The sequence below is a fragment of the Ammospiza nelsoni genome, chromosome 1 (genome assembly GCF_027579445.1).
Source record: "Ammospiza nelsoni isolate bAmmNel1 chromosome 1, bAmmNel1.pri, whole genome shotgun sequence".
Classification (NCBI taxonomy): Eukaryota; Metazoa; Chordata; class Aves; order Passeriformes; family Passerellidae; genus Ammospiza; species Ammospiza nelsoni.
The window spans coordinates 5999264-6011902 of record NC_080633.1 but is presented as its reverse complement, the minus strand read 5'-3'; the positions used below and the strand labels follow the sequence as shown (position 1 = coordinate 6011902).

General features: G+C 40.5%; 1 protein-coding gene across 4 annotated transcripts in view; it reads right to left on the bottom strand.

The window, feature by feature from the left end:
• Positions 1-12639, bottom strand: part of LOC132085279 (sodium channel protein type 5 subunit alpha-like) — a 178663-nt gene that overhangs the window by 47543 nt on the left and 118481 nt on the right. For all 4 annotated transcript variants that reach the window (XM_059490655.1, XM_059490670.1, XM_059490677.1 and 1 more), the window contains one exon: positions 7646-7766. In XM_059490655.1, the coding sequence (XP_059346638.1) occupies positions 7646-7766 (121 nt within the window). The remainder of the gene's footprint in view (positions 1-7645; positions 7767-12639) is intronic.

Genomic DNA, 12639 nt, shown 5'->3' with positions numbered 1-12639 from the left:
GTATCACACACACCCACAGCATCTCCCAGTTTACCACTGTATTCTGGGACTCAGGGAAATTCTGGGCTCAGCTGGAATACACTAAATTTTCCAAACCTTTTAGAAAGGCATAATACTTGGAAAAGATGGAAATGTAAGAAGCAGCTCTCTGTCCCTTTGTAGGTCAGGTACCATTTCAGCGAAGGCAAGAATTATCCTTCTAAGCACTTCAATCCCAAACACTAAAGAATCAAGGCAAGCGATGAAAGGACATCACATTAGTCACTACGTTTTTGTTAAAACCAGTACAATGCTCACAGCTGGCAGTGCATGTGGGTTTGGGTGTATTTTAGGAAGAAAGTACACAGAACAGACTTCACAAAGCAGATTCTCTGCTGAGTGAGGCCCACCAGGAGAATCCCACCAGCACAACATGATCGAGTGCACCATCAGCTGCACCAGAAAACTCCTGCACTGCTTCTCACCCCACAGCCCACATGGTCACCACCACCTTTCAGGTGTCTGGCTCACTCTATGGGTTTATGATTCAGGGAGATTGCCCACCTCATCGTCACTCAGCTTTGGATCAGGAGGATCAAAGGCTTGGGCTGAAATCCCTCACTTATCAAATGAACAGCCTAATGAGCAGGTTGTCAACTCAAGTGTGGATTTTTTGGGTTAAGCAGAAATCCCCCTTGTAATGGAAGTAGCCACTGCTTGCATCTGTCCTTGCATCTATCTCCTTCCCAAAACTAATTTAAATTTGGAAAAAAAAAAATCAGCTTATTTTCTTACTTAAAACATTTATACAGAAACACTTCGCTCTTTTCTCATAAGTTTCTACCTAGATGGTTACTTGGCTTTTTTATCTCTTAGGCCCAGCCAATAGCAGGCATGACATGCTCTGCCATGCTCCTACAGAGTATAAATGCTCTGTAAATACTGTTGGAAAAGGTTAGAATCTCCCAGGAAATGGTTTTCCCCACTGTAAGAAAATTGGATGAATCATTCCCTGGAACAGTTCCACTACACAGGGAGCCCACATGATTACCTGAGCCCAAGCACAGCTAAAATTAGGGATCACCTTCATATTAGACACTAATGAGCAGGGCACTGTGGCTTCCAAAGTCCATTCATTTGTGATGGGAAATACTTACAACACAGTTAAACCAGGTTATTACTGATTCAGCTGGCTTCCATCTGATAGTCTACAAGTACAAAGAGGTATTTTTAAAGACAGAAAGCCAGGTAGCACCACTAATTTTTTTTTTTTAATGCTCTTTGATTGCTTTCATGCAATTTCAATCTGAAAAAAGAGTCCTAGTTACTGACAGTAATACCTTGAAAAATCCAAAATAGCTTATCAGATGAGTCAGCCTAAAATCACAGTGCTATTAAATCCCATGCTTTTGATTGGGTCCAATTCAGAAATGTTTAGACCAGATTCTGCTACAATTGCTAATGTCAAGCAGTATTTCCGTGAATAATTGTGCTGTCTGCAATTCAGATGAAATGCTGCTTTTAACTACTCACAAAGAGAAAAAGGAAAGAAGAAAAAAAAAACCCTGACCCCAAACAGGTCTTTTAATGAATTAGTAGAAACCTGTTTCTATTTAAATGTTGTGATTTTCTTTTCTGGCTGTTCTTTCACGCCTTCTGGACTCTTTCTAATGCTGGTAACCTACTGCTCTGGTCATTTTGACCTAAGCTTGCTGTTGAGTTGGAAACTTCACTTAACCAAACAGAAAAAGTTTACTTGACCTTGGTCTGTAGTCAAACACTTTGTTGGTTTATTTTTTTTTTTCCCCATTTCTGTGAAATCAAAATATCAAAATAATTTGGATGCATCTAAGGCATGACCTGGAGAGGGGCTGAGCCATCCTAACTCCAGCTGTTCCTATAATAAAGCAGGTGGTCAGTAAAACCCAGCTTTGGTGCATTTTATCCACACGAAGGAGAACATTCATTAACACCTTTTATCACAGCAAGTGTCAGGGCAGGAATAAAACCCCTGGCATTTCTTATGACAGTTACTCATCTTGCCTGGTCCAACAGATTTGTGCTATACCACTGAAATGGTGCTGGGAGGGAATTGGCTGTGCAGAAGACACTGACCACCTTGAGATGTTGCCAGGGCTTGGTTTGCCACTGTAATTCATGTTGGGCTGCATTGTTTTTGAGAGCAAACTGACTCATTTCCACCATGGTCTTTTGGTTGGTAGATCACTGCTCATCAGAACACAGAACAGTGGAAGAAGTCCTCCCAAAAGGTTGAATTATTTACTGGTAAATCTGTGAAGCTGTTCTGAGCTGCATATGTGGCCAAGTTGTCCAAGAATAATGTCTGTTTTCAATTGACATTATGATATTTCATAACATTTTTCATAAAACAGAGGCCCATTTACCAAGAAGCCTTTCCAAAAGCATTAATGCACCATGTTATTATTTACTTTTCAGTCACATTTCATAACAAGGGAAATAGTCCCTTCAGTCATTAAGGTGTCCTATAGCACAAACTGAAGATTAAAATATATCTTAAAAAAAAAGGAGAAGGAATTTAATATACAATGCATTCTGTGTAAATATCCCTTTTGTTCCATATTCACATTTTCTAGCCTGGTGCACTCTAATCATGGAGCTCTTAGATTTGATTGCATTACCTTGCTGCATTGGGGAAAAAAAAATCTCTTTGTAAATGTGAGAGTTATATTGCAAAACCTTCCTCCTCAATGCCTGACAGCCAAGCATACTGATTTTAGGCTTATGGGCAAAGAATTTACAAATCCACTGCTTGTTCTCACCAATATATATACTTAAATTTTCATAAAATTATTATTTTTGCCTTGGATGGATTGGGCTCCTGGTTCTCTCAATAAACCAGAACACCAATTCATTTTTCCCATTCTGTTGTCCAGCAAATGTGGTACCTTGTGTTCAAACCACAGCAATTTTGCGAGTGCCTTTACACAAGGGTTCTCAATTATGGGACATTCATTTTTAGAACAAACAGTATTTTTCTTAGCTTTGAACGCTGGTTACAGCATTGCTTGGTTTGACACAAAACACAGCTTCCTAAGCGTGAACTCAAGCATAGGTTTTATATATATTTTTATATATATATATATATATATATATATGCCAAGCTGGGTTTCTAATGATCAGTCTGGCTACCTGGGTATGCACAAATAAGAGAGCAAACCCAACTGTACCCCCAACTGTCTCCCCATGCTGGAGGGAACACGATCTCAGCAGACTCTTCTTATTTAGCCCTTTCCTCTTCTTATTTAATTCCTTTCCTATAATGCTGTATAATAGCAGGTTGAGCATGTCCTGTCTTCAGTAAAACTGACAGGTGAGCAACTCATCATCCAAAGGGGGCTGGACAGGTAGGGTCAAAAAATGCCCCAAAACCATAAACCCATCAGATTTACTAGAATAAAAGTAGTCATTAATTTGTAGGTAATTTAGAATATTATGCCTTGATAAAATAATGTCTGCTATCTCTGAACCATGATAAATACAGAAAAATGAAAATATAGAATATTAAGATTAATTTTTCTCATAATCCATTGTAAAAAGAGCAATCATTGCCAATTTATGTGATGCAACATCTATTGCATTCTTTTTAACACACAATTATGAATGAGATTTCCTTCTGGCCCCACTACTAACTTACTCAGGGGAGTTGGAATGGGATGACCCTAAAGATCCCTTGCAACCTGAACCATTCCATAAATCTCTCTTTCCCACTATAAAACCCATGCACAGCTGGGTTTTATAGTGGGAAAGAGAGATTAACAATCACTGTCTCCAGCGTTTGGGTACCTGAGACACATCAGGAGAGCTGAGGTTTTGCTTTTGTGCTACAACTGGGGGCTGCCAAGAGGGCATCTGACAAAACCACAGCTTGGTGTTATTACCCTTCCAAGGGCTTAACAAAGGTTCATTTCTTGTTTATCCTCTGCTACTGTCCTCAAAACATATCATCAAGGAGTGTGATGCCTGGGAGCAAAGGCAGTGGGCAGCCTGGCCTACCACTGATGTCATCTGTGCTCTGAGTGAGGGGGTGGATGAGTTTTAAATCTAGAGGTCCTGTCCAACCTGTATTAATTTAACTCTGAATGCATAATAGTGCTGTAAGAGTGTCATGATGCCTGAAAATTGTACACAACATAATGCCAGCACGCTGTTCCTGGTGGAAAAACACAGAGCATCTCAGGTATGACAGCCAGAGGGAAGCGATACTTTAAAACTTGGGTTTGTTCCATGATTTTTTTCTTAGGGTGCCAATGAGTACATTTTGTTGAGTTTGGCTTGGTTTTACTCAGCCTTTAAAACTCATCTTGTGGCAGCCCCTGTAACTCTGTTCAGAATTATTCCGTTTAATGGTCTATATTTTTCTTCTCTTCCTTTTTTTTGCTTCTAAACAGCCACTATCCGCCGTTGGGAAGGGCAGGACACAGATCCCACCACTAATCAGACCAACTTCACTTGGGCACGTGGCATTTCCCAGCTGGCATTTGGGCGTTTCTGGAGCGATAGTGGCTCCTACCCCGTGGTCACATGGAAAAAAAGTGACCGTGGAAAGGTTCTGGGCATCCTTGGTGTCACGAGCTGCGACCAACCACGCGTTGAGCGAGGCTGCTCATTCCCTCATGACCCTCTGGAGATATTCCCCTGAAACCTCTGCCAGCGGGGAATTACGCCTAAAGGACTTGGTGGAATCTTTCTCCTATTAGGGTCTGGGAGAGAGGAGAGCGCCGTGGGCCGAGGGCTCTCTTTGGATGACCTTCTGTGAGACACGGAAGATAATGTCCAAAGAGGGAGTAAATTTTGCTGCAGAGAACACATACCGATGGAGGTAACGGGACTGGAGTGTTGCAAGGCATCTGGAGGAAAAAGTACCCAAATAGCTGGCATTGGATAAATGTTCCTTTCCCATCAACCAGAAATGGTCTCTCCATTTCTGTCAGGTTCTTCCCAGCAATACTTGCTCGCTGCCAGGGCTGTGACCCTACCTTGCCTTCACATTTCCTGACCCAAGAATGTTCCCTGTTGACCCTAATCAAAGCTATTTTGAGATGATAACACATTAACAAGTCTCCCCAAGAAAAACGACCTATGGCTTATCTGGGTCACCCAACTCCCGGAAAACTGTGACCTCAGCAAACTTTCAGCAACTATTTCAAGAACATGCATTATCTTTGTTGCCTTTGTTATCTGAAAAAAAGGGGCCTGAATCTGGAACATATTTGTTCAGGACATAACCTATGCTGGATGCGTTGAGAAATGTCATAGTTTGAATTTAGATAGCTAAAGAAGTTAAGAAATTAACCCTTCCCCTCTCCCTCTTCTTTTTCACATAATCTCCTTCTTTCACAAATATTAACTTTCATACTCCCAAATGTACCAAATATTGCTGTATCTCTTTATAAAAAGTCAGTAAAGGCAGCACTAGATAAACCTGCCCAGTGCATTCTCTTCAATATTTTCATTTTTGTAGTTTAAAGTCTTGTCATCTCAACTAATTAGACTGCTGTTAGTTGGCTTACTTGGTTTTTAACTAGACTGAAGTGACAGCTGCATGAGGTTTAATTGCAATAGTAAGTTTGGGCAAAAATATTGGAAATATTTAATAGCAGTTGATTACAGGAAAACACTTTGTTTCTCTGCATAAATTAAACCTAATGTTAATGTCATTGCTGTAAGAATCATTTGGACTTTCAGTTTATGCAATTTCACTGGAAATTTTATGAGCAAATAATCGCACCGTGTTCGTGCATTTTTGCCAAATCCATGAGCAATGTGATCACATTTAGGCAAAAGAGTAAAGTCTGAAAAATGTGCATGGATAATCTGTGCTGCACAGGAAAGGAGAGTAGATATGTTGGGGAGGATGTCCCCTGCACCTGCAGGTGTCCCTGGACAGGAGAACAGGCTCTCCTTCAATTCCCATTTAGAGCTCAAGGCTCAACTGGCTGCATCCTGGGACAAGAGAAAAACACCTTGACTTGCATAGGCATTGGTGAGGAACTAAGAGAGATTAGGAGCAAAAACAAAATGCAGGACCAGGGGTGCTCAGGAGGAAGGGTGCCAGAACCTGGGTGGGAGTAACCCAACAGTGCCTTCATTTCTGCATTTCTCTGCTGCCAGGTTGATCAGCAGGCTTCAAATCTGGTTAAATACTTCCAGTGATCCATCTGGAAGAGCATCCCACAGACAGCACTGAGGAAGATCTGACAAACTAGTTCCATTGTGGTCCTGCACCATGGAGTTCAGGAAGGTCTGGTTATTTTAAGAGAGATCAAATTACAGTGTTGTCTGGTATCTGCCTCGTTTCTTTTAAAAAGCTGGATGGTGGTCATGGCCAAACAGTTTCAGAATTTGTAAACTGGCATCTGAACAGCACTGATCTCACAGCACTGGCTTGTTTAAGCATCTATAACATAATCACTTTGCAGGGCACAACAGAGATAGCTGCTCACTAGCCCCATTAAGAAATATATTGTGAAAGAATGAAAACACCAGATCTAATTCCGAAATGTTATTGCATGGCCCTGAATAGTTACACCATGCTCTCTTCCATCAGCTGCATTAATTTTTGGCTACTGCTTTTAAGCAGAGCTGTCAAAAAAATGTTTAGATCCAAGGGACATTTGTAAGCCCTGCAGGGCTCCCTTACCTCATTCAATCATCTTTCTCACAGATATAGAGATGCACATTTTTGCTGACTTTAGGGGCATTCATGTACCCAGCAAATCATCTCTGTCTGATCCCATCTGAGCTGCTCTGTTTTTGTTTATAATAATGCTTGAATTTTCAAGGGACTATTCTTACATTCAGCTAACCCTGTTTTTCCCAACCCAGATTTATAGGAAAACAAAAATTTGACTAAGATAATATTTAGAATTGAACTCACTCTGAGAAGAAATAACTTGGAATGCTATTTACTTTATATATTTATTTTAACATAGATCTCCTGATGTAACTGGGTTTTACATCTGTGTTTTGGAGCAGGCTGGTGTTAAAATATTAATAAAATTATGGTGAATATGGTATTAAAAGAGATATGTAAATGTGGTCTGTTGTTATCTAAGATAATGATGTTAAATGCCCATTGCATAGCAGTTCTCTGACTAGATGGAAGTTACTGGATGTGCTAATCTTGACACCCTTTAAAATAAATGGAAGAGAGTCCCTGAGACTCATGAACCCTCCAGACAGGATCTATGAACTGCCTGGACACATTTAAGCAATGGAAATATTCTGATCTGGCCAGTTCTTTACCAAATTTGATCATGCACACATATTGGAAGGCACAAATCTTCACTGGCCAAATGACAAAAATCATCATTTAGAAAACGAGCAAAGAAACAAACAATTCTTTATGGCACAAATTAGGATTTTAAAAGCCTAAGACTTTAGAAGCTGCAGAGCATTTTAAAGCATGCTCTTGGCTTATCTCACCTTGGAAATCCAAAGACTAATGGTAACAAAGGATTTTGAGTATGTGTTTGGAGCATTATAGTGTCTGAAAAACAGAGTGCATCCAGTGAAATACTACTGCAAGCAACCACAGCAACATGGTGAGAAGGCTGGGAGATGTTCAGTAAGGGAAAAGAAGGTTTCTTGCCCCAGCATTGCAGTGAAACATGCAGGCTCTTACCTTCAGGGAAGCAATCCTCAGGCTCCATCAGCTCCTCAGCAAACTCGGGGATCTGCTCCAGCAGTTCTGCAGGATTTGTCAAATCCACTGTGCTGCCTTCAGAAAGACTGATTTCATCAAGCTTGTTGTCAACAAGAGCAAAGATGTGGAAAACAAATTGATCAGTTGCCCTGAAGGAAGTAGCTGGGTTGTCATTCCACTAACCAGCACCCCAGCTGAAGCCACCACAACAGAGACATTGCCATGCACTCCCCCAGGTGCCACCCCTTGGTGACAGCTCTGCCTACCCTGAGACCAGGGACTGACCTGTCAACAGAAAGAACTTAACACACAGAACTTACTTTTTGAAACAACAGAGAAGCAAACCACACAAAGAGAGTGAACAGCCATTGAATATTCATCACAGAATCTTAGAATTATTTGGGTTGGAAGGGATCTTCAAGATCATCCAGTTCCAGACCCCCAGCCATGGGCAGGGACACCTTCCACTAGACCAGGTTACTCTGGTTTATGGTAGGTGGAACCTTAGAATGATGGACTTCATCTGCTTGACATCCTGAAGGCTCCTACCTTTCAGTAGGGGGTACCACAAGTGGGACAGGAATGATGGACTCCATCTGTTTGAGATTCTGAAGGCTCCTGCCTTTGGGTGGGGGGTACCACAAGTGGGACCTATCTCCTGAAATGCTGAAGGATGAATTGGATGACCTGCCTTGGGTTCCTGTCTTTTGGGCCTCATTCCTGGGGTTCATCACCCACAGCTGATGGGTGAAATCTGCACCTGCTCAGGCAGGACCATGCTCTGCTCCTGCTGACAGCCTCTCCTCCAGCACCCAGCCACACGAAGCCAAAGTACGAATATGTTGAGAGGGCTCTTCCCCCTGTCTCATCCTGACTTGTTCTCAGCACATGACACGGCCCCTTGCCTTTCTGTCACACCATTCTGTTCTCAAGGTGATGCAGGAGGAGAGGCACATGGCTTTTGGAAGTGTCTCAAGGGCTCTACCACTTGCCTGAAATATTTGACACCATCATCTTAGGTGCATTGTTTAAATTCAGCGTTTCTCAGATCCTCCTCTGCAAAATGGGGCAGGAATATTCCCACTCCCTGAAGCATTGGTTGTCTCATCTATTTAGAGCAGGAACTCTCAAGCAGATGTGGGTAAAAAAAATTTAGGGGAATATATTATTTTCAAAATCTGTTTTGAAGGCTGAACTCATGATTAAAAGACATATGATACAAGATTCAGTAAGTCACCCAAATATGAAATAGAAATTTCATTTCAGGTTAAGCTTTCCTTAAACAAAATCAAGACACTTTTTTTAGAAGGAAAGAGGAAATATCTTCCCCCTATTTTATTTGCTAGCTAAAATAAAAGATTTCTATTTTGTGTTAATCCAAAATTGAATTTAACTTGATTTGCCTTTAAATTTTACAAGCTAAATACCTTGGCCACTAAAGTGAAAGACCTGATATTTGCCCAGTCCTGCTCACAGTTTGTTTCTGGATGTATTAGATCATTATCTGGTGTAAGGGGGCAATACCAAAGCTGGCATCTTCTATGGGTCATGGCAATGACAAATAGCTCCAAGCAGGAGAGGTGTGTCATTTGTGAACTGGTTTGCTCTGTTCTCTGAGTTCCCACTTTTTATGCTTTATCTTGCAATACTATTGCCTTCATTTAAAAAAAAAATGAGGGCAATAATACTTACCCACGCTTTTAAACAGCCTGTGAGATAGTTATATGAGAGATGGCACGTACAGATAAAGTATTATTTTCATAAGCATGATGGTGATTGAGTAAGAGACTAGGCACAGCTTTATATATTTATTATTAATGTGAAAATGGGTCCTCTGTTTTCCAGCATACACAGTCAATGCAAAATTTATGGCTGAATTCAGAGAAATGCTGAACCTGGGGTAAAATGGGTAAGACTGAACATTCCAGCAGCGCTTGCAAGCGGGGGTGGAAGCTACTTGTTTGCAATTAGCTGCAGCATCCAGAAGGTCACAGTCTTGGCTAGGGTTTTTAATGCTGCACGCAAAAGATCTGCAAACAATTGAGAAGAGACCTTTTAAAAAGAGAGAACAGAAAGAACAGAACAGGTCCAAGATAGGGATAAAGCTTCTGAAAAGCCATATTCAGAATGCAGCTGTCGTATGGAGCCCATTTCCTACGGACTCACAACAGTGGATGATGGTGGGAAAAAATGTCATAGCAAGTTCTAGCACAGTCAGAACTTCATGATGCTGCTCATTAGGGAATGCATTTAGTCATTATGTGTTCTGTTACGAGGATGTCAAAACAGAGATCACTGAAATAGTCCTAAATCATATGCAGCTGTAGGATGTAGAAAATAGGGGTTCCAATGAGAAGAGAAGGTTTGTTGGGTATAATTCTTACCAATAGACAGAAATCAAAGAAAATTGTGAGAGCAATGTCAGCTTGATAACATTTTCAACTAGAGAGATGGATTTAGCAGAGACAGGTAAGGAAATTCACAGAACAAAATACAATGAAATTATCATAGACTATTTAGTTATTTATCAGGAGGAGTTTCCAGGAAATATTAGAATCCATCAGTGTCAAAGGGAGGTGGGGAACATGCAAGGCAAACAGACAGGTTTTCTTTTGAAAAGCCTTCAAAGAAGAAGAGGCAATGAATATGGATTCAGAAAACTGTAGATTAAGGTTTGAGGGTCTGAACAGGGACTAGAAAATGGAACCAGACATATGAGAGAGAAGGAAAAGATTAGGGATGACTCCGGGAAGGAAGCAAAGTTTACTCTTTGCCAGAAAGGTTAAAGGGAATAAGAGGGTTTTCATGAACTCAGGGAAGAGTCAGGGACACAAGAGCAATTGATGAGGGGAATGTAGCTAATCAAAATTCAGTTGTCTAAGAAAATAAACACTTCTTAAAATCATCCAACAAGGGGATCAATAACAAAAAGGAGGAGAGCCTGTTAGAATTAATATAAATGTAAGTAGAGAAATAGCCAGAAAGCCTGTAAATACACAAATACAAACCAGCAGACCCAGGCAAGGCACGCTGCAGAGAATAAAGGGATCCAATGCTCCCAGTTAACACATCATTAGCAATCAATAGTGAATGCTCATGGAAAACTGGAAACGGCCCAGGAGAGCAGCAATAAGTAAACACAACACTGAGCTGAGAGAGGAGGAAAAGGGAATAATAATGGGAACCACATATCACTAAACACTTGCTGCAGCCTGTGATTAAAGTAAATTAAATAAAGACAGAGAAAAGGAGGGAGCTTACTCAGAGTGAAAAGTCATAGACATAAAGGCAGTGAGGTGGTTCTCCTGTGTGCTAAGAGAACTCTGCACAAAAAGGGTGAAAAGAGCTTAAAAGAAGGCAAAAAGGACAAATACAGAATCCCCTCTCTTTCTTGGAATGGGTGAGTGGAGGAAGTGTCCCAGGCAGAGGCAAGGGATCTGTCAGAGACCCCTTTGGAAGATCTTCCCCTGGTGCATAAACTCATGCTGCAGAAGGCAGTTTTTAAAATGTTTGTTGATGGAGTGACTGTTTTAAGTCCCTGGACTGGGCTTCCACACCCGCTGCTTGTGCCTGTAATAGCAGCAAATTGATCTGAAAGTGTTTTTCCAAAAGCCTTTAGCAGTGAGAGGCTGAAATCTCATCGAAAGTTGATGTTTGCTCAAGGCTTAGCCCTCTTACCTCCCTTCTTCTCTGCCTCACCTCTGAAAATCAGAGCCTTAATCTATCAAATTGACATATGATATATAAACCTCAAGAAAACAGTTGGATGTCTGTTACAGAAAAGCTTACTTTTAAAAAAAATTGTAATTGGCTCATGTTCACCCACTGCTGTGTGGAGAAAAGCCATTCTAAGGACCCAAATATAGCACAAACTTTCTCTTCAGAGGAGGAAATCTGCAGGGATTAGGGTCAGCATTATCTTCACTAAAGATACAGAAGAGGTCCTGACCGATATAATCCTCATGTTAGCTGATAATATTAAATTGGAGAGAGTATTGAAATCGAGGAAGCAGAAGGGAAAAGAGAAGGGAAACGTGGAGAGAATATAGCAAAATAGGACATGATTTAAAAAAGTATAAATGGGAAAGTTACAGGAAAATTTCAATGAACATTTTGGAAACCTGAAGTAATATTAAAAAAAATAGATGTGATTTTGCAGTGGGGTGTAATGATGTAGAAAACCATATGAAAGCATCATATCTAGATAATGAGATATTATTTCTTCTTTTAGAGTTCTGTAGAAATTGTATTTCAACATTGCACTTCCTCCTTGGCAAAAGAACTCAGAAAATGAACAGTTGAGGGAATTGCAAAGAAAGAGGTAAAAAATGTCAGATAAGTGGCTCAGAGATATTAATTAAAAAAAAAAAAAAAGAAATTAAAGAACAATGGTGCATGACTTCAGGGGGTAAACCCCAGACAATAGGAAGCAAGCAACAGTCTATTAAAGTAAGTGATATTAATTAATACAAAGAGACTAATGGATAAAACTGGTAAAAGACTCTAATGAAATGGCACTTTGAAAGGGAAAAAAATGGTGAGAAAAGGCTGGTATTTAAGGAAATAGGCATGAAATATTTCTTTTTAACAAGTGAATTATTCCTTTTGGTAAATGAAGAAATCTAAGCTTAAAGCCAGAAATCCATTTAAAGCCAGATTCCACAAAGTTGTGTGAATATTTTATGGGTCAGCATTTTGGCAGAGAAAGCAACCAGTCTGTCCTCCCAAGTCTTCTCCACCCGTGACACCAATGATTTTACTTCTACGGTGCCTTTCTGATGATTGATACAGAATGAATTTTTAATCATTTAATGGACCCTTTACTGACACCACCAGGGCTTTACTCGGAACACGTCCAGCGTTTCCTGTTACTGACAATCACTGGAAGCCGCTTGGCCATACCCAATCTGTCACCCCCTTGCAGTTGTTGGCTTTATTTGGCCGCTTGCAACTTCTTGGGACATTCATCAAAA